General features: G+C 44.2%; 1 protein-coding gene across 1 annotated transcript in view; it reads right to left on the reverse strand.

Moving 5' to 3' along the window:
• LOC115788339 (triosephosphate isomerase) overlaps nucleotides 1-22,995 on the reverse strand; it is a 31,808-nt gene that overhangs the window by 5,666 nt on the left and 3,147 nt on the right. The window contains exons 3-4 of the mRNA XM_030741318.1: nucleotides 22,098-22,197; nucleotides 21,622-21,739 (exon numbers count right to left, since the gene is read on the reverse strand). Coding sequence (XP_030597178.1) covers nucleotides 21,622-21,739; nucleotides 22,098-22,197 — 218 coding nt within the window. The remainder of the gene's footprint in view (nucleotides 1-21,621; nucleotides 21,740-22,097; nucleotides 22,198-22,995) is intronic.

Genomic DNA, 22,995 nt, shown 5'->3' on the forward strand with positions numbered 1-22,995 from the left:
GCCTCCCTCAGAATGCTGTCGAAGTTCTGCCGGAGGTGGGAGTTGAAGATCTCCCGGACTGGGGCTTCTGCCAGGCGTTCCCAGCACACCCTCACAATACGTTTAGGTGTGCCAGGTCTGTCCAGCATCTTCCTCCGCCACCTGATCCAACTCACCACCAGGTGGTGATCAGTTGACAGCTCAGCTCCTCTCTTCACCCAAGTGTCCAGAACATACGGCCGCAGATCTGATGATACGATTACAAAATCGATCATCGACCTGCGACCTAGGGTGTCCTGGTGCCATGTGCACTTATGGACATCCTTATGTTCGAACATGGTGTTCGTTATGGACAAACTGTGGTTTGCACAGAAGTCCAACAACAAAACACCATTTGGGTTCAGATCGGGCAGGCCGTTCCTCCCAATCACGCCCCTCCAGGTCTCACTGTCATTGCCCACATGAGCGTTGAAGTCTCCCAGCAAGACGATGGAGTCACCAGATGGAGCACCCTCCAGCACCCCACCCAGCGACTCCAAAAAGGGTGGGTACTCTGAACTGTCATTCGGCTCATAAGCGCAAACAACAGTCAGGACCCGTTCCCCAGCTCGAAGGCGCAGGGAAACTACCCTCTTGTCCACCAGTGTAAACTCCGATGTACAGGCAGCAAGCTGGGGGGGATACAAGAATCAGAAGAATCAGAATCAGAATCAGAATCTTTATTGTCATTGTACACAGAAGTTGCACAACGAAATTTAAAATGCATTCCTTTCTAGGTGCCTCAGACAATAAATAATAAAATAATAAAAATATGAGTGATAAAAATGATTACTAAAATACAGTGCACAATAGTAAATTAAGACGAATCTAGCCCCAATACACACACCAACGCACGCACACAGTCAGCACTACCACCCCACATCACTGTCCAAACCACACAGAGTTCAGTTCAATGATAGCCCTGGCATAAAAGCTGTTCCTCAGTCTGTTTGTTCTGGCCTTCATTGTCCTGAAACGTCTGCCTGATGGCAGTAGCTGAAACAAGGAGTGTCCAGGGTGTGAGGGGTCCTGGAGGATGTTCTGTGCCCTCCTCTGGCAGCGGGCATTGAACAGTTCCTGGAGGGAGGGCAGGGGACAGCCTATGATCTTTTGAGCCGTGTTGATGATTCGCTGGAGTGTTTTCCTGTCTGCTGCTGTGCAGCTGTTGAACCACACGCACAGACAGTAGGTCAGGATGCTCTCTACACAGCAACGGTAGAAGGACACCAGCAGATTCTGGGTCAGATAGTTGCTCCTAAGAACCCTCAGGAAATGCAGTCTCTGTTGGGCCTTCCTGACAATGCTGGTCGTATTGATACTCCAGGTCAAATCATCCTGCAGATGTACTCCCAGGAACCTAAAATCTGAAACCAGCTCCACTTCATCCCCCTCGATGAACAGAGGTTGAATGACATGTGTTGTCCTCCTAAAGTCTACTACCATCTCCTTTGTCTTAGTGGTGTTCAGGATCAAGTTATTCTCACTGCACCACCTTGACAGCCGCTGCACCTCGTCCCGGTATGCTGACTCATCCCCGCCTGATATGAGCCCCACCACAGTGGTGTCATCCGCAAACTTAATGATGCAGTTACTGGCATGTATGGAGGTGCAGTCATGTGTGTAGAGGGTGAAGAGTAGGGGACTCAGCACACAGCCCTGTGGAGAGCCGGTGCTGAGGCTGATGGCTGAAGAGAGGTGGGGACCTACTCTTACCATCTGGGAACGGTCTGTCAGGAAGTCCTTGATCCAAAGACAGGTGGAGCGTGGTATCCCCAGATCTGACAGTTTAGTCACCAGTCTGCCAGGAAGGATGGTGTTAAATGCCGAGCTGAAGTCCACAAAGAGCAGCCGAGCGTAGTTCCCCCCCTGCTCCAGGTGAGAGAAGGCAGAGTGGAGGGCCGTGGCAATGGCGTCCTCTGTGGACCGGTTGGCTCTGTAGGCAAACTGGTGGGGGTCTAGTCTGGTAGAGAGACTGGAGATGACGTGAGCCCGGACAAGCTTTTCAAAGCACTTCATAACAATTGGTGTGAGTGCTACTGGCCTGTAGTCATTCAAACCTCTGATAGTGTTCTTCTTGGGGATGGGGACGATAATGGAGGACTTCAGGCAGGAAGGGACAGCAGCCTGGCTCAGGGACTGGTTAAAAATGCTGGTAAAAATACCAGCCAGCTGAGCCGCACAGACCTTCAGTATCCGTCCAGAGACACCATCGGGCCCCACAGCTTTCCTGGGGTTCACAGTTTCCAGCATACGCCTCACCTCTTGCTCTTGCAGCCTGAGGATGCTGCTGCTGCCTGCTGAGGGATGTTGGATGGCTGTCTCTGATTGCTGTACCTCAAAGCGTGCAAAGAAGCTGTTCAGCTCCTCTGCCAGATTGATGTTACGCTGATCAACTAACAGGCTGGGTTTGTAGTTCAAAATATGCCGAACCCCTTGCCACACCTGCCTGAAGTCGTGGCTCTGGAAACAGTCCTCAATCCTCCTCTTATACACAGCCTTGGCCTCCCTGATGCCCCTCTTCAGGTTGGCTCTGGCAGCGCTGTAAAGCGCCCCATCACCAGCTCTGAAGGCGATGTTCCTTTCTCTGAGTAAGCTCTGCACCTTTCCATTCATCCATGGCTTTCTATTTGGAAAAACCCAGATATTCTTGTCCACAGTTACAGTGTCGGTGCAGAACTTGATGTAGTCCAGAACAGCCGAGGTATACTGCTCCAGGTCCTGGTGCTTGAATACGTCCCAGTCAGTTGTTTCAAAGCAGTCCTGCAGCTGTTGAGAGGCACCTTCAGGCCAGGTCTGAACAGTCTTAGATGTAGAAAGAGCAGTTTTGCTGAGGGGGGTGTATGCTGGAATCATAAGCAGGGACAGATGGTCTGACTGGCCCAGATGTGGCAGTGGCACAGCCCTGAAACCCAGCTTGATGTTAGAGTAGACTTTATCCAGTGTGTTGTTCCCTCTTGTAGGGCATTTAACATGCTGATGGAACTTGGTTAGAACAGTCTTTAAATCGACATGGTTAAAGTCTCCTGCAATGATGTGTACAGCCTCAGGATATCTGCTCTGTTGACTGCAAACCGTGTCATGTAAGAGACTAACAGCCGAGTTAGCATTAGCATCAGGGGGAAGATAAACAACAGTGATCAAAACAGCTGTAAACTCACGGGGCAGATAGATGGGCCTGCATTTAACAGTCATGTACTCCAGGTCCGGAGAGCAGTGGCTGTTCACAGTCATACTGTCTGTACACCAGCTGTTGTTTACATACAAGCACACACCCCCTCCTCTGCTCTTACCGGAGGTCCGCATTCTGTCATGCCGGTGCGTTGTCCTGCCGGCTAGCTCGATGGCTGCATCAGGAATGGATGAATGAAGCCAGGTCTCAGTGAAGAGCAAAACGCAGCAGTCCTTCACGGTCCTGTTTGTAGCCACCAGCAGTCTCAACTCATCCATTTTATTCGGGAGTGATCTTACATTGGCGAGGAAAACACTGGGTAACGGAGGTCTATGAGGCCGTTTACGTAGCCTCTCCAAAACGCCAGCTCTGCCGCCTCTTTTCTGCCTCCTTTCTCTGCGCCGTCTCCGTCTGCGACCCCCCCTCACAGGGATGATGAACCACAAAGAGCCAGGTGGTCTGGCGATGTCCACCGGGATGTTGTGAGAGTGGAGGAAGTCAGCCATAACCGCCTGCTCACTTTGTGCTCCTATATGTAGGAGTTCGTGCCGTCTGTATGTTATAATGTCCGCCCGACATAATGGTGATGTGTTGAGCCACAGTTGAAGCACACATAACAACATACACAATTTCACAGAGCACCGAAAAGGAGAGCACTGAGCCGCTGCGACTATGCGCGCCGCCATCTTGAAAGACTACTGTCCCACCCCAGCTCACCGCCTCTCACCGAGGGCAACTCCAGACTGGAACAGAGTCCAGCCCTTCTCCAGGAGACTGGTTCCAGAGCCCAGGCCAAGCGTTGAGGTGAGACCAACTATATCTAGCTGGTATCTCTCAACCTCACGCACTAGCTCAGGCTCCTTCCCCGCCAGAGAGGTGACATTCCATGTCCCAATAGCCAGTTTCGATAGCCGGGGATCGGTCCGCCAGGGCCTCCGCCCTCGGCCACCGCCCGACACACACTGCACCCGACCCGTACAACACCTCCTGCGGGTGGTGGGCCTACAGGAGGGCGGGCCCATGTAACCTCTTCGGGCTGCGCCCGGCCGAGCACCACGGGCTAATGCCTGGCCACCAGACGCTCTCCCTCGAGCTCCCTCCCTAGGCCTGGCTCCAGGGTGGGGCCCTGGTAACCCTATCCCGGGCAGGGTAAACTGTTCCCTCGTTGTTGCAAACATAGGGGTCTTCTGAACCGCTCTTTGTCTGGACCCTCACCCAGGACCAGTTTGCCATGGGAGACCCTACCAGGGGGACAAGCCCCCGGACAACATAGCTCCTGGGATCACTGGGGCACACAAACCCCTCCACCACGATAAGGTGGCGATTCACGGAGGAGGGCCCCTTGTTTCTTTTTTCTTTTTTAAGTCTGTCATGTCTGGCATTTTTCACAATCGGAATGATGATCCGAACGCACTGATGTACCAAACATATTTGCTTTTACAAGAACAGCTCTATAAGTTTTCTATAGGCTATTCTTGTTAATGTTAGTATTTTTATTTATTTATCTTTTTATTTAGTTATTTATGCCAAGTCTGACAGGAAACAAGGAAGGGGCAAGAACAAGAGGTTGGGGGGGGGGGGGGGGGGGGCAAAAGAAAAAAGGAAAAAAAAAAATATCAAAGAAAAGTAGATATACACACACACACACACACACACACACATACAATTTTATTGTTTGCAGTAATGTGTGTATGCGCCTCTGTCATGCAATGTACTCAATAATGAGGGCAAGAAACTGCAACCATGCCCCCCACGATCCAGAGGTGTATAGGGAAGGACCTAGGGGACCCAGGCCATCCACAGCCCAGGAGCTCAGAAGGCCTGAGGCCACACATCCTGATGGCAACCGCGTGCACACCCCAGAGAAGGAAGGAGGGAGCCCACAGACGGAGACCCCATGGTCAAAGGGCAAGAGTCCAGAGAGCCAGAGGCGACGAGCACCCCCCCCCCCCGCAGCCCCAGCACGAGCCGAGCCCCGAGGCCCCAAGAGCCAGAGAGCAGCCCAACACCCGGCAGAGCCCCCCCAACGCCAAAGAGGCCCAAGCCACCCCCAGGCCACAGGTGTCCCACAGGTGCCAAGGCTCGGCAAGCCACAGACCCAGGCCCAGCTGTCCACACACACACACACACACACACACTCATACACACGCACGCACACACATCCACATGCACCAGTCACACACTCATGTACACACACGTAACATACATGGACACCTAGTGTGGGAGAACGGGTACCAGCACAGAGCCAGCGGCAACCCAGGGAAGTAGCCAACCCAGCCCCGAACAACGTGCCAGTCCCCATCCCAGGTGGGGTGCATGAAACTGGGGTGTGAGAAGACCCGCCCGCCCCCTCCTCCCACTCAGCGTGTGGGGGGTGATATGAGTGTATGTACTGAGAAGAATGTGTATGGCTGTGTGAAAACTACAGTGCTATTAAAATTGGAGGGACAGATGTAATATGAGCACTGAATAACAGCGCCCATCCACACTGCCCCCCCCCCCCCCCCCCAAAAAGGTCCTCAATGTCTAAAATGTAAATAAACCCCTTGTTTCTTAGTTTATGGTCTTTTGTAGTTATGTTACCTTAATTGTTAATTGTTACTGTTTTGTTATATTTCATTTGTTCCCCTTGTAGGAGCCGGTAAAAGGAGACACGAACAGGTATGTAGAGTCTCAGCTTTATTGGTGGTAAACTTCACAACAATAATAGGACTCAAATGATGACTGAATGAATAACGGAAGAGTCAAGCTTTTTTGGCTCAGCCCGCCTTCATCCGCCCCACTCCTCACACTTTCCGGTCTCCTCCTTCACAATAAGAGCTCAGGGCATTCTGGTGTGAAATGTGTATATATGTGTCCACCACACCCTCATGTATTCCTAGTTAATTCCCATTGCTTTATAGCTTCTTCCTGTGTTCCATCCCGTAGTGTTTCCCCACTGTGTGGAGTTTCCTTTGTTTATTTTTCACAGTGTCTGTCTCCCTGTGTTGTGTCTAGTCTGCATCCTCTTTATGTGGTGTCAAGTTTGCATTTGTGTATCCGTCTTCTCACTTTCCTGTTTATATGCAATCTCTTGTGCTTTGTGTTTTGATTTAATTCCCTAAGTCTTGTTAATGACATTATGTTTAGCTCTGTACAGTTAATATTAAATAAAAATGTAAAAAAAAAACAAAAAAAAACAAAAAAAAAAAGAATTTAACATGTATAATGAAAGGTTATATGACTCCAGAATACAGCCTGCAATCCAAATACAGCTTACTAAGAATGTAATGTTGGGAAATAATGTTGATTTTTCTGCTAAATTCCCCTAAACCATACAGTATATTAGGGGAATTTAGGGTATTTAAATACTTACAGGGTATTGAAATTTAATTTAAATACCCTGTAGGGCAGGACTCTCAAACTCCAGGCCTTGAGGGCCGGTGTCCTGCAGGTTTTAGATGTGTCTCTGCTTCAACACACCTGAGTCAAATATAGAAGTCATTAGCAGGACTCTGGAGAACTTGACTGTATACCAAGAAGGTGATTCAGCCATTTGATTCAGGTGTGTTGGATCAGGAACACATCTAAAACCTGCAGGACACCGGCCCTCAAGGCATGGAGTTTGAGACCCCTGCTATAGGCCAACTAGGTTTACTTACAGTAGAAGCCACTCAACATTGCCGCTCCCAGCTGGCTGTCAGCTGGCTGGAAGTCCCCCTCCTTCTTCTGGGCATATCTACTTCCCAGCATGACCACACCCCTTTCCCTCAATTGCAGAGTGTCACCAAGAGATGGCGCTTTCTTCACAAAAACTTTGACTTCTGTGATTCACAAATGTTTTGTTAACATTTCATGCTGAAGAATTTTCACTGTCTAAAACAAAGCTGCAACCAGTAGTGGAACAAGTTTGGAAAATCTAAAATAGATTAATAAATTTTTAAAAATTTTTAAAAGGCTCTTAAAAGTAAACTATGAATTACTCAAAAATGGCACTTCAGAATAGGTTTTATAGAGTGATGATGGAAATTTTTGTTCAAATTATAATCTATGTATGGAGAAGATCAGGAGTGAGGTGCAACAGTGAGCATCTACAGCTGTCTGTAAAACACAGTGCAGGTTGTGTCATGGTTTGGGGCTGCATTTCATCCACTGGTGCTGAGATTTTGTCAAAAATCTTTTATCAGCACAGAAAAGTCTCAAACACGTGGGCACTGCAGTAAAAGCATGCCTGGATAGAAAAACACACAATGGAACACTAATGGGCATAGATTGGCCTCCCCAGAGCCCAGACTTCAACATTACTGAAGCAGTGTGGGAGCGTCCTGACAGTGAATTAACAAAAGGCAGAAACATCTAAAGAAGAACTTTGAATGACCTTCAAGAAGCCTGGAGAACTGTTCCTGAAGACTACTTCAGAAATTACAGAAAGCTGCCTCAGAGAGATCAGACTGTGTTGAAGAATAAAGGAGGTCATACCAAATACTGGCTTTCAGGCTCCATTTTGAAACTTTGAACCTACCAGAACCTCCCGCCATAAGAACAGTTTCTTCCCCTCTGCTGTTGGACTCATGAACAATAACCCTAAGACTGTTACCACCACCCTCCACAAACGCAGATGACCCTATGTTTATCCATCTGTCTGTTTGCACTGATCACTGCACTGTCATGTACATTACTGGACTATAGTTTACATTATTTTATTTTTACAGTCACTTTATTATGTCACTTTAGCATTCATCTGGTTTCTGCTTTGCACTAAATGATTATGACTTATTGTAATTATTCTCTGTACTGTATATTTTGTAATATTGTGTTATAGTTTTCTAATATCTCTGTATATTTGTAATTTGTATATTTGTAATATTGTGTTATAGTTTTTATACTTATTTTTTATGTAAGCATGAAGTACGCAGCAATTTCCTAATGCTGTGAACCTGTTCACCCATATGGCAATAAAACCTTCTGATTCTGATTCTAAACTGCATTCATGTATATTTCAATAAATGGCTGCACCTATTTCCTGTAAAATATAAAGAATTTAAGAGATTTTGGAGTACTGAGCCACCAAATTAAAGTGAATTAGACCAGTGCGAACTTTATGGAGGTGGAGGCAGGGAAACAGTCTGGGTGATGTGACTGAGACCAAAGCTCATGGTGCTTTCCGGAAAACGGGACGTTCAAAGACCACCAACAAAAGCCAGCTTGGAACACCTCATGAATTCCGTAAATTTAAGGTTTTCCAAGTTGACATTCAGTTTTTGGTGGTTTAGTGCAAATCACTAAACCACCAAAATCAACAAGCATTAAAACGGGAAAAACGTGGTCAGTTAAATACAAACTGGACTGTTTTTACTGTCATTAATACTTTCTGTTGTTTCCTCCGATGAGGGTACACTGTCTTAATAGGCATACTTAAACTGTATGCCTATTACAACATGGAGATGCTGTCTCTTAAAATTGCCGCACTCAGCTGGCTGCAGTGGTCCACGGTGGGGGAGGGAGAATTCCTTCCACAGAAGAACCCTCTGTAATGCTAATGATAGTCTGGGCTCTCTTACGTGTCTGCAAAGGTACTTTCTGCCCTTACAATCACTGTAGCGATTTACCAGAGATACGCAGTATTAATTTATTTTATCCAATTTATTTTAAGCGCAGCTTTCAGAGCGCGATTTTAATTTACATAAAAAGACAAAGTGGTTTGTAGCAGGCAGTCTACTACATTTTAAAATGATGCAGTCTATAAATTATTTGTAAAACTGGTGATAGAACATCATGTAATTAGTGTGCTTATTTACTTATTCATCAGATTAGGGTTATTCAGACTGAACATTAACACCCTGTTCACTCTCTCCTACCTGTCAGCATACGCAGTTTTAAGATAAGATAAGATAAGATAAAACTTTAATGATCCCACGACGGGGAAATTTGTGCATTACAGCAGCTCAATACAGAGAAAAAATGAAAAGGATGAGTAAGAACAAATAACTAAACTAAAAACTAAAATAGAATAGAATAAAATAAAATAGCAAAAAAAAAAAAAAAACTATACACATATACATAATTTGTATTTGTACCTATAAATAAATAAATACTGCAGTATTAGGCTGGACACTGTTGCGGAACATGTGGCTGTTGTTGCATTTGGTCGCTTTCACAGGGGCATGACTTCGATCGTTGCCGCTGTGACTGTTAATCTGGAAAGCAGATTATAGGTCAACAAGTCATTTACAGCTGTTTAAATACAGCCAATAATTTTCTAGCAAATACCAGAAATACCTTTTTGGCAGACGATCACTTTTTGGCAGAATACTAGCCCGTCACCAGCAAGGCATTATTCCCGTAAATGTAAGAGCCAAATCTTTGGGTCCCTCTCCTAAAGTAGCTTTTCACTAAAACGTCACCCTTAATGTTTTGAACAGAGCTCCACATATTTCTGCCATATTTCTTTAGAGCAGACTACACACTCACATACATCAATGTTGTGCAATCCCGCTGTCGTATAAATGTGCCGTTCACTGACAGAACTCAGCAATAATCAATTCATGTTTATATTTTGGATTTTCTTTTTGTTTACAAACATTATCAGTGCGGTTAAATAATCTTTTCATGCTTACATGTTCATTAGTCAGCTTGTACAGTGCCTACATCGTCTACTTTACTGGCAGCAAGCAAATATTTATATCAGTGTTTTACAGAAAGGTTCAACATTATGATTCTGTTAGAATCATAGAACCCGTGAGTAAATATAATAGGTATGAATTAAAAACAGCATAGCGGGCTGTAAGTGAAAGCACTTCCACTATCACTGCTCCTCCTGGTGGATACACAAGACATTACCACCAGTTTTCCTAAATGCTGCTTAGGGGCGTTCCCACCTGTGGCTGAACTGCTACGTCATGAGCAGGGGATTTCATTTCCGGCCAAGGTCCTGTTATGGATCGGCCGACCATTTTGAGTGGCTTCATCTGTAAATGGTGGTTATGATGTACGATGGGAAAGTGTTTTTTTCTCTAAATAACGCAGAATTGTACTTAGAGGGTACATCCCTGTAAAATACTTAGTCAAAGTACTATGGCCTTAGTCACGGTAATTGCGGCCTTAGTCAAAATAGTACAGCCTTAGTCTTCTCTTCCTGCTCTTGTCGGAGACGGTCGCACTATCTCTCTCTCCCTGCCCTCCCCATCTCTCCGCTTGCTGCTTGCTGTGAGAGCGTCTTTTACACACTGTCCGAATAAGAACAAGATTGAAACATGGATCTGGCAAACTGGGCATTCTCCATCATTGATCGAATTTTTTCCACTATGAGACCCGGGACAGGGGAGCCTGCGTGTCCGAGTGGAACAGACCCGGTTGGATACGTCATCGACTCTTGGAGCTCGTGGAGACCGGTGTGCTTCTCAGCCCTTGGAGTGGAAGACGTGGAAGACACATATATATTCGGCTTTTTGGTAGCGGTATCTTCTCTGTTTGGGCTCGGTGGATACCTGCTTTACTGGCAAATTAAGAAAATCTGGATGGCGGTTCGACATCCGCAGAGGCTGCCGACCCAGGTGGAAGGGCTGAGCAGAGCCGTACAAACTCAGACTCAAAGCCTGGTGGACCTGAGCCGCAAGATTAGCGAGCTCGCAGGCGAGAGGGGTTAGATCAGGAGATATAGTTCGGTTCTGCACAGTGAGGACGGCAATCAACGAATTTGGAATATTGGATTTTCGAATGGTTTCCCAGTAAGACTGAAGGCTGTTGGAAAAACAAGCAGCCTGTTCCAAAACAACATTTGTTATCAGGAATTCGGCTCCCCTGCCGGCCTTGGGTTGGCAACCATATCTCTCTCCAGGGCTCTGTGTGCGGCTGCTCTCCCCCCACTCCGCGTTGTGATTTGTGAAGCTGGGTCTGGTGTACCACGGCCGCTGATGAAATTCCATCACTATCAGCGAACTGTTTTGGCTGGAACCTGGCATCTGGCTCCACAATGCCCCCACCTCTCGTCTCTGTCTGCATCCCCTCCTGACCTGACCTCACCTACCGCCGCTGTCCTTGCTTTACATGTGCAAATGCTTTGCTAAGGTGGTTTTTTTGGACCCTGGTATAGTGCTCTTTTTGAGCACTGTACCAGATGACTTTTTTTGTTAACCTAACTTCCCCATGATGTGTTGTTTTCTCCTTCTGCCAAAGGTAGCGCTGCAAGTCGGCTGCATGACCCGAGGACACATATCCCCCTATGTGTGTTCTGTTTGTGTATTCTTGGATGGTGTTCTGTAACTGCAATTTCCAATGTGTGAACTTGTTCACCCACATGGCAATAAAACTTCATTCATTCATTCATTCATTCAAAGTAGTACAGCCTTAGTCACAGTAATTACAGCCTGAGTCACAGTAATTACAGCCTTAGTCACAGTAATTACAGCCTTAGACAACGCAGTACGGCCTTGCTCACGGTAATTACAGCCTTAGTCAAAATAGCACAGCCTTAATCAAAGTAGTACGGCCTTAGTCACAGTAATTACAGCCTTAGTCAAAATAGTACGGCCTTAGTCACAGTAATCACGGCCTTAGTCAAAGTAGTACCATACCATACCATACCATCTTTATTTATAAAGCACTTTAAAACAACCACAGCTGACACAAAGTGCTGTACATTAAAACACAAATAAATAACAATTTAATAACTCTTTCAGGTTAAAAAAAAAAAAAAAAAAAAACAGTTTAAAACTAGATCCCGCTGGAGTTAAAAGCCAAGGAAAAAAGATGGGTTTTAAGACGAACTTTAAAAGTGGACAGTGAAGGGGCCGCTCTAACCTGCAAAGGCAAGTCATTCCATAACTTAGGACCAACAACAGAGAAAGCCCTGTCCCCTCTGAGCTTCCTTCTTGATCTTGGTACCTCCAAGAGCAGCTGGTCTGCTGACCTGAGAGACCGGCAAGGTATGTAGGGGTGAAGAAGCTCAGAGAGGTAAGGCGGGGCAAGATTGTGCAAAGATTTAAAAACAAACATAAGAATCTTAAAATGAATCCTAAAATGTACAGGCAACCAGTGAAGTGAGGCCAGGACAGAGGTCATGTGCTCTCTCTTTTGAGTTCCCATCAAAAGTCGTGCAGCAGCATTTTGAACCAGCTGCAGACGTGAGAGTAGCGACTGACTGACTCCAAAATAAAGTGAATTACAGTAATCCAGTCGAGATAAAATAAAAGCATGGATCACTGTTTCAAAATGCTGCCTAGATAGAAATGCTTTTACTGATGCCAATTGCTTCAAATGATAAAAACTGGACTTAACCACAGCTCTGATTTGGCTGTCCAATTTAAAATCACTGTCCACCTTAAAACCAAGATCAGTAATAATGGGTTTAAAATATACCTCCAAGGGTCCCAGGTCAACAGAGGAGGACTCACAGGAGCCACTGGGTCCGGCCTTAGTCACAGTAATTATGGCCTTATTCAAAATAGTACGGCTTTAGTCACAGTATTATGGCCTTAGTCCTGGAAATTACACAGAAGTTAAATATACTTACAGGGTAAATCCCTGTAAAATATGCGTAGTTACGACCTAAGGGCGGGCCATAAAAGAAAGCGTTACCAAAAAATATATAAATATGAAGAATAAAAATAAGCAATTCACACTATACACTGTACACACTATACATAGAATAATGTAATAATGTACATTGTGCATAACAGTCCAGAGTTGAGCAGACAGATGGTTTGTGGATAAAAACTCTTTTTCAACCTTTCAGTGTTAGTCCTCAGGCAGTGGTAACGCGGGCCTGATGGGAGAAGAGAGAGTGGCTGGGCTGTTTAAGGATCTTCATACCCCCTAACCTGCACTACTTGGTGTAGGTGTAAAGTGTGAACACTGGTTTAACAGGGGAAGAAAGCAGATGCGCATGTTGAAAGGCAGAGACCATTGACCTATTTACATCTGAAATCAGTGTGCGACCTACTTTCAGTACAGGAGGCTGAGATGGAACCAGGGAAATGATCCAAGTCTCAGTACAGACGGAACGGATACAGAAGCAAGTGCAATATTTTTCTCCTTTGTCTTTATGGACAGAATAGAAATAGAGTAGAATGTAGTAGTTCAGTTTGTCTTCCTTCCATCTGACCATGAAATATGAGAATATTACAGTTATTTTTCATATTTATTAATCAGAAAATTATTTAGATAAATCTTTTGACAGGTAAAATATGCAAATATAACAAAAAAAAGAAAAACAATCCAACTGACTGATTACAAAATGCTAGTTTTCTTGAAACTACTGAATAAAAATAAAATATTCAAATTTTTTAAGATTTTAAATAAAAAAAAAAAAAAATCAAGTTGACTACCATGTATAAATCAACTCACAAAAACTCTCTTTCTCCTAAATACTGGTTACCCTTTAAAAAAAAAGGCAATACTAGTAGCCTGGTATCTGCAGTGTGCAAAGGTTTAGGGTGTTGATAAATCATAACACACAGACCACCATGTTGTTTTTTATGTGTAAACTTGTTTTTTCTTTTTCTGTATTGTATTGCAGTCTGCATTGCGCACTCCAAATATGATGCAGATAGGACTAGTGACAGTGCACCCACCCGACATAGTTAAGCTATAGACAGTCAAGGGGAGGTGCCGCCAGAGCAAAGGCTCACAGGAGTGCTCATGTTGGTACTTATGTGTTTAGTTACAGTGTTATCAGTTATGTTGTGTCAGTCTCTCATTGTTATTATTAGTTTTAGATGTGAATTACACACATTGTCTGGTACTGAAGGTGGCTAGTAATGGGACACAGTGACTGAGATGGCTGTGGCAGCTAATGGCCTAGGGCAGGGGTGTCAAACTCAATCATATGAAGGGCCAAAATTCAAGACAGTCTGAGTCGTGAGCCAAACAGAATTAAAAATCATTTTAATCAGCAATATGATTTGAATGGTCAGAATACAGCAACTTTTTCCTCAACACATTAAATAAAATATAAAATTATATTTTTATTCAAAAATTACCAGGAAAAATGAGAATATTTCAAGCTGATGAAAATTTGCTAATTTTTCAGGTAAAAAATGTGATTAATATGCGGAAAAACGCTGCATAAACTGCGTAGTGCATCCAGTTTATCAGCAAAAAGTGCAGCTGCGAACACAGCGGTGGAGACCTGCTCTGATTTCCATCCCTGAAGCTGCAGGGACAAAGGTGCTGCCATTTGCGAACTATTACTGTAATAAAGCCTAAATTGGATGTGAAATGCAACTTCTCAGCTTTCAGAAACTGTTTTTCTGATAGGACAAACGGTGCGGAATTACGGCAATTCAAAATTCCTTTGATCAGCCGGCTCAGCGGTGAAACACTCAGTGTTAAACAGCTGTTCACGCCAGGTATAGGGCACGTAATGGGTGCCTTAGTGATGATCGACAGGTGTCGTGCCAAAGTAGTTATCCCCGACATAAAGTGTATCCCCACCCTCGAGAGTGCAGGACGAGGAGGCGGAGCCACTTGCCATGCATTACGCTTCCTCTCTCAAAGCAAGCTCTTACGTGGTCCTGCAAGCTACTTTTTAATAGTATGTTTTCGCTGCAATAAACACTGAAAAACAAAAGTATTGTATCGTTTTGTAGGTACATTGAATAAATTTTAATACAAATTTCTGGGCATTGCAGCATACTGCGTGGAAGGAGTAGCTTAAACTGCACTACACGCTGTGTTTCTCACTGCCAAAATGTGTGCCGCCCTGCTATAATGCACACTTATTGTCCTACCATGACTGCTTTTATTTCATGAATAACGCAGAGAACGCCTAATAAGCTGTATGATTTTCAAAATTATTCCTTTTTCCTACCACAAATTAGAGGGGATACACATTTTATCAGGTAGGACAATAAGTGTGCATTATAGCAGGGGGCAGGGGTGGACTGGCAATCGGGCGTACCGGGCATTTGCACGGTGGGCCAACAGTCCTCAAGGGCCAATGCCGTTGGATTTTTTTTTTCTTCCCTTTTTTTTTCCAAGGAAAATGGCCCACAGTTTAGAGGGGGCGGCCCATTGGCCCATCTTTAACGGTGGACAGAACCAATCAGGATATAGGATGAAAGCGGCCCCACCCTTTCTCTGCGTGGTGCAGAACACTGAAACTACTCACGCTAGTAGTTTCAGTGTTGAGCGCGTGTGTTAAAGGAGAGGCAATATGGAGAAACCGAAGCGGCAGAAAGGGGGTGCGGAGAAGGCTGTAGGCAGAGCCGGCCAGAGGCATAGGCGACATATGCGGCTGCATAGGGCCCCCTGACCACCAGGGGCCCCCAAAGCTCGCCCACATTTGTCATGAAACTTTTTTGGTTTGTTTTAAGTTTTTACAAATGCCAATTTCCTAAAAGAAAGAAGAGACTAGGGCTGCATAAAATGATTATTTTAGTAATCGAGTATTCTATCGATTATTCCAGCGATTAATCGAGTAATCGGATAAGAAATACTTTTTTTTATTAACAGTTTATCTGCATATTTTAACTTCCGTACTGCAGTTTTTCGCCTGTGAACAAACAGCGGTGAATGGAGAAGCTACAAAGTTCTCTTTTCTTCACCTTAACACTTGCTGATCAGGTGCTTGATGAAGGACCTCCAGCTGTTTCACAGATTTAATGGTGGTTACTAAAAAAAAAAGCTGCTGTTTTGGACGCTGGAAAAACGTTTCCTTTTTCACTACTTGAGTTCACCGTCAAAGCTTCGCCTCTTTGCGCTTGCGCAGTTAAAACCGCTGCCTGCTATGAGTGTTTTGAAAAACTAGTGGCTGTGGGAGCCATGGCGCATGTGTGAGTAATGGTGTAATGCTTTGTATTCACAAACATTCTCGAAAACACGTTTCTACTGCAGGTCTATATTTAGTCACTAATAAGGGATTAAAGTATAAAAAATATTTTGAAGGAGCCCCTCTGTCCTGGGGTACGGGCCTTCCGGTACCGAACCATCGCTAGTGCTAATGGCCCGCGCTCGCTAGCAAACCAGTTCTGGTAGCTACAGCTGAAGTAAAGACAAAAATAGCAGCTGAAATTCTCAGCGAGCACAACACACACAGACACACAGAGAGCAGTGGAGGCGTGGAAATGCATGTCAGCGACAGTTGCCACCCGTCCCGTAAAGTACGGAACACGGCATGTTACGGAGCCGTATTCCACGGAGTCCCGTAACATACGGGGTTCTGTATTTTACGAGACAGGTGGCAACTCTAGTGATGATCCACTCTGTGTTAAATGAAATCCATCGCAGCGACGGAGAGCTTTTTAGAATGTGTGCTTGTGTATACGTGAGTGATTCACACTCCAGTCCAGTAGGTGGCGGTAATGCAGTTCTATGTTGGTTTGCCAGCCCCCAATAAACCCACAAAAAAACATCAGCACTAATGCTACTAATGCTAGTGAGGAGCGCCGCTTACACCGAGACAGCTGAGCGCTGCAGAGTTTAAACGAAGCATCGACACAGTAAATTTGTGTCGATAAATTTTTAGAATCGATTTAATCGAGTTAATCGATGAATCGTTGCAGCCCTAGAAGAGACTATTCTAACTGTCCAGATTTGTACATTGTAACAACACTAATTTAATGAGTATGCTACACTCTAATATTTCTGTCTCAGACTGATGCTAAAAAGCTAATTCATGCATCTGTTATTTCTAGGATGGACTATTGTAATTCATTATTATCAGGCTGTCTTAAAAGCTCCCTGAAAAGCCTTCAGCTGATCCAAAATGCTGCAGCTAGAGTACTGACAGGGACTAGAAAGAGAGAGCAGATTTCTTCCATATTGGCTTCTTTTCATTGGCTCATAATACCATATCACCCCAACAGAGCACTTCGCTCTCAGACTGCTGGCTTACTTGTGGTTCTTAGGATACTTAAGAGTAAAATGGGAGGCAGAGCCTTCAGCTTTCAGGCCCCTCTTCTGTGGAACCAGCTCCTAGTTTGGATTCAGGAGATAGACACCCTCTCTATTTTTAAGATTAGGATGAACGATGGGTTTTCTCTGTAATTATTGTGGGGTCTTTACCTTACACTATAAAGTGCTTTGAGATGTCTGTTTGTTGTGAGTTGGCACTGTATAAATAAAATGTAACTGAATTGAAAAATTGAATTGAAAAGGCTGAAACCGTAATATATCCTAAAAAAAAAAATAAATAAATAAATCAACTTTAACCCTCCAGCATTAATAACAATTAAGTTCAGGGGACAATGAAGTGGTATGAAGGGGGCCCCAAATCAAATATTGCTTAGGTCCCCTTCAAGGCTTGGGCAGACTCTGCTGTAGGTGAAGACAGCAGCAGTGTGATGAGCAATGGCGATTGATTAATATCAATATTTATTTACATTTGCATACTTACCCAAATCTGGCAGCCATGGCACCTTAATCTGATAAAATAGCAAACGGTCAAGGCTGAGAAGTGTTGGATGAGCAGCAAGTGTCCATTTTAGGCTGCATCATAACATTTTAGATATTTAGGTTAAAGGTGTGTTGAAAGGCTGCACAGTAGTTTGAATTTGTAGCCTCTGTGCTGGTTAAACATGTTTTAAAAAGCCCTCAAGCAGGTGAAATAACAGATTTAAAAAAACTAAATGATACGTCAAAGCTTTGCAATTTAAGCATTACTAAAGTAAGTTTAAAAAAAAAGTATAACAGTATTATTAGCAAAAGGTATGCCCACACTGAATAAGATTAAAACAGTGTCAAATGCTTCTAAGACATAGTTGCGGGCCGGTCTAAGCCAAAAATGCCAGGGCTGATATTTTGTCCCAGTCCAGCCCTGGCAGGGGGCACAGATTTTGGCAGACGGAGAAACAGCCTGATAAAATGTGTATCCCCTCTAGGTTTTGGTAGGAAAAAGAAATAATCGCCAAAATCCCCCAGATTTTGGAAGGAAGCATAAGGCATGGCTACTGGCTCCGCCTCCTCGTCCTTGCCCTCCTCCTCTGCGCGCTCTCGAGGGTGGGGATACAATTTATGTCGGGCATAACTACTTTGGCACGACACCGGCACTGCCTATGTTACGTGCTAATGACGCGTTGTGTCTTCGGGACTTTGCTGCACAGCGTTTCCTGGTGTGAGGGCAATGATGCATTGTCGGCTCACCTGTGCGGGTCTCCCTCTGCATCTTCTCCCATAACTGTCCCACCAATCCGCTCTTTTCCCCGCACATCGCAGGTGGGGAAAAGAGACACACGGTTTACCTCCGATGTCAGCGATCAGGTCCACCTGTTTTCCACTTTTCATTTGGCCATTTTTAGGGGTCAGGCTAGCTCAGGGGTGGGCAACTCCAGGCCTCGAGGGCCGGTGTCCTGCAGGTTTTAGATGTGTCCCTGATCCAACACACCTGAATCAAATGGCTGAATTCCCTCCTCAGTATGCAGTCAAGTTCTCCAGAGTCCTGCTAATGACTTCTATATTTGATTCAGGTGTGTTGAAGCAGAGACACATCTAAAACCTGCAGGACACCGGCCCTCGAGGCCTGGAGTTGCCCACCCCTGCCGCTAGCTTATATGTCACTGTAAAAAGTGCTGTCTGCTGATCACTGATCAATGAGTCATTGGAAACACAAATGGGTTAGCGCACAGGTCTTGGCCTGCAGCAGCTTTTGCAGTGCATTGTGGGATTTGTAGTATATGTGGTGGGAGCGCTGTTTACCATTGGCTATTAATAATAGCTATATGAAATCATCTCGCGGCCGTATGAACATACATCGCAGGCCAAATCTGGCCCGTGTGCCTTGAGTCTGACACATGTGGCCTACGGTCACTGTAGCTGTTTAAGGGCACGGCTCTGCTTTATGTGAATAAAGTTGTAGTTCCTGTACTTGACCAGTAACTGGAAGGCAGGATTTCAGGAGTTGGTTAAAAATCTCCACACCTGTGCTGTTCATGCCTGCACAGCCTGAGGATTTGACAATGTCACAGAAGTACAAAGTGGTGGAGCTGTACAACCTGTCTATGGAGACATGTCAGCTACCAGAGGTGGTTCTGGACTTCCTGAAGCTCACTGTAAAATCCGTTCTTAACATGCTTATTCAAAAGCACAGAAGAGAGGTTTGCAAAGGTTGTGAAATCTCACACCCCTCACAAAGAAGGCACAGCTGCATCTTTCCTTTAGAGCAGTGGTTCTCAAATCCAGGCCTCGTGGCCCAGTGTCCTGCAGGTTTTAGATGTGTCTCTGCTTCAACACACCTGAGTCAAATATAGAAGTCATTAGCAGGACTCTGGAGAACCTGACTGCATACCGAGAAGGTAATTCAGCCATTTGATTCAGGTGTGTTGAATCAGGGACACATCTAAAACCTGCAGGACACTGGGCCACGAGGCCTGGATTTGAGAACCACTGCTTTAGAGAGACACTACTTTTTCAGGTATTACGAGCACCTGTCAGAAAGACTTTGGAATGGACATTTCATCCCAATGTTGATGAAAATACTGCGTTTGGAAGGCTTCACCCCGGATGCATACCGGCTTATGGGCGCTGTGGAGGCTTATCTGCACAAATTAAAAGATGCGAAAGATATTGAACATGCTCTTTTTGAAATGGAATCCAGTGTTATCGGTGTCAAACCAACATCTGTTGACCAGGTGTTAAATCAGAAGTATCAGCTGTGGGTTTAAGGGGGGCCATCATGTCTGTTTGTTGTTTTCAAATGTGGTTTTGAAATGTGGTTTGATTATGAAAAAATTTTTTAAATGTGATATTTTAAATGTGATTTAATGTGTATTTGTTTTTGATTGATTAAATAAAACTTTATGAGGAACAAATAGATTAAGAATATTGTTCTCAATGTAAAAATTTCAAAGAATTTACAGATTTGAGCTAACTCTTTGTAACAGCACTCTGTTACAACTGTTGGTGTATATTGTTTATATTATTCAGTTGTGTATATGTGTATAGGTATTGGAGGGTGTGCGTGTGTGTGTGTGTGTGTGTGTCTGTGTATATTTTCTTTTATATTATTGTTACTTTCTACACAGAGAACACAGGGACCTGAGGACAGAAAATTTGTATACCACTTCAGTGTATCGCATGGTCTGCTTTTCTGTTTAAACCACAGCGGCAAACAGCATCATCCTGGTGTAGGAGATTTAAATTTTTGTGCCTCCACAGTTGAAGACATTTTATCATTCAGTAAGATTCGGTACTACAGCGTCCGTGCAGGAAATTTTGGAAAAGTCTCAGCAAACACTATTTTAAAGGTTTCTATCTGCTCTCAAAGAGAAAGTTTTTTTGTTTTAAACACACGTATTGTTCATGTTTCCAGATGATAAGGAGGCTTATAGTATTTCAAATGAATGTTAAAGTCTTGGGCAGTGTATCTGGGGGAAAATGCACACAGATGTTTTTGATAAATGCTTTTTTACATTTACAGATGAAAAAAATCCAACTATTTCATAAGTTTCACTGCATCACCCAAAAGTTTAATTCTTTAAAATTATATCCTTATATATTCATTGTTTCTGCAGCGATGCAGCCTCTGAACACCACACTCTGATGTTTTTGGAAAGAGGATGGCTACTACACAACTATCTAACTGTCATGGTCCTGGGCCGTCTGCCCAGCGTTTTGTGTTTTTAGTTTATTTTCCCTGAGTGTTTATTCCCAGTGTGTTTTGATGATCTTGTTCCCTTTGTCTCTGTCTCCCCTGCTCCATGGTCTTGTCTGTTTTGTCCTGATGTCTTGTCCCTGACCTCCTGTGTTTTCATGTTGAGTTATTCCTAGTGTTGTGACTAGTCTGCGTCTCTGCCCCGTGTCTGTGTGCCAGTTCCCCGTATGTAGTCTGCGTGCACCTTGGTTAGTCACTTCCTGTATTATTTTGACAGTCTTGTGTTCCCTGTGCTTTGTGTCTAGTTTTGCTTCCCCTGTTATTAGTTTCATTTGCTTCACCTGTTGCTCCCTGCTGTTTCCTCTTGCCCTGATTACCTGCTGTGTATTTAAGCCCTCAGTGTTCATCTGTTCCTTGTCGCGTCGTCTTCAGTGTTCCCTCGTTGTGTATGTCCCTCCTCTGTAGCTACTTTAGTTTTGGCATCTGTCCAGCCCCTGCCTCGCTGTGTTCTAGTTCCTGTTAATTTTTCCAATAAATCCTGTTTTGTGAGTCTGCATCCTGGGGTCCAATCCTGCCTGCCACACACACGCCATGACGTCTAACAAACAGTTTCTCATTGTTTTTTGTTGTAGCAGTGCTTGATGAGCACAGAAGTAGCAGGGAGGGTTCTACACTTAGAACTCTCTTTATTTTTCTCAGTAAATCTTCTGTGGTCCTCAAGCAGGAATGCTGCCTACCTATTACTATTTATGATGTTAAAAATAATTTCACATGTTCACTGGACTAGTTTATGGCTAAACCTCTGAATATGTTTTTATTGTGAAGGTAAAAATGGAAGTGAAAAAATAAAAATAGATACATGAAAAATAATAAATCAGGAAAAAAAATTGATAAAAATATTTCTCTTTTATGATTCTCTCTTATTTACCTGCAATGGCCTGCGTCTGAGCATAGACGACTTCTTCTGTGGTTCCCGCCTCTCGCTCCTCCAGCTTCTCACCGATGCAGGCGATCACACCCAGGTCGCTCTCCAGAGCATGAGTCACCTGAAAATGAAAGAGCAGAGTCAGAGTTCTGCAGGTGCACACCTGGGGTTTATGTAACACAGAAACAGCTGCCATTGCTGCAGTGGCATCAGGTGAACATAAACCTACTTTCATCATACTAGATTATAATATTTTCATAATATTTTTATTTTAGAGAGTTTGATTTTCTGTTACATGGCACTGAACAGGAGTGGTCCTCCAATCTCATTGTACATCCTGTATAATGACAATAAAGGCATTCTATTCTATTCTATTCTATTTATGCTAATACTAAATTCTGTTGTGCAAGCTCTTTTAAAGAAAGGTGTCCCTGAAATCCAACTCAACAAAAAAAAACGCAGTAAATACTGATTCGCACCTTCTGGCCAATCAGCTCGTCACTTTCCCCAAACACATGACGCCGCTCCGAGTGTCCCAGGATCACCCAGTCTGCTCCGCAGTCTTTGATCATGGCTGGGCTGGAGGGAGAGGAAACACGATGGAGATATATTACAGTGTCTCCGGGACCCAGAAGACAGGAGGCCCCCGACACATAACACAGAATGCAGGGCTTTCAAATTATGCCGGCGGCAGGTGCATTTTCCACCTACTCCACCACTCTGCGCCGTCTACTTTTTAATTTTCCTAAAAAAAAATTTTTTGCACCATTTCCATTTCCAGTGCCATGTGGACGCACGTGGCAATATTTACGTTCTTTCAATCTGAGCCATTTGATTGGTTCACGACTGCCATGTGACTATTCATATCGTCTGCTGCCATCATGGCTTTGGTCTCGGTCATAAGGCGCTTGCTACTTTGGCATGCCCCACTGCTACTGCAAAACAATTTGAAAGCCCTGAGAACGCATAAAATATGTCACTTTAAACTGGACACGAGTTCCATAACATGTTTAAGAAAGCCTAGCTTTATTTATGCAGTACACATTTTCCTTATGAACTGAATTTTAGCTGCAAATATTTACTCAAGCATTTCCCACTCATCTGATTAAAACAGGCACCTTTTCTGAAGAATTCTGTGGCAGAGGGGCATGCTGGGAAATATTGTACTTGTACTTTACTTGTATTTTGCTTTACTCCCTGTCATTTATGCCAAATGCACGCAAACGTGCTGACATCAACTATGCGACACTTTGTTTTTCAGAGTGTCTTCGAGAGACGTTTGTCAGCACAGAAACTTTAGAAATATTATAAATATATTTAGCAACGCAAAGCAAAAAAAGAGGAAGGAGAGCAGAGAGCAGGATGAGTACACCATCA

The sequence above is a fragment of the Archocentrus centrarchus genome, chromosome 11, assembly GCF_007364275.1.
Source record: "Archocentrus centrarchus isolate MPI-CPG fArcCen1 chromosome 11, fArcCen1, whole genome shotgun sequence".
Taxonomy (NCBI): Eukaryota; Metazoa; Chordata; class Actinopteri; order Cichliformes; family Cichlidae; genus Archocentrus; species Archocentrus centrarchus.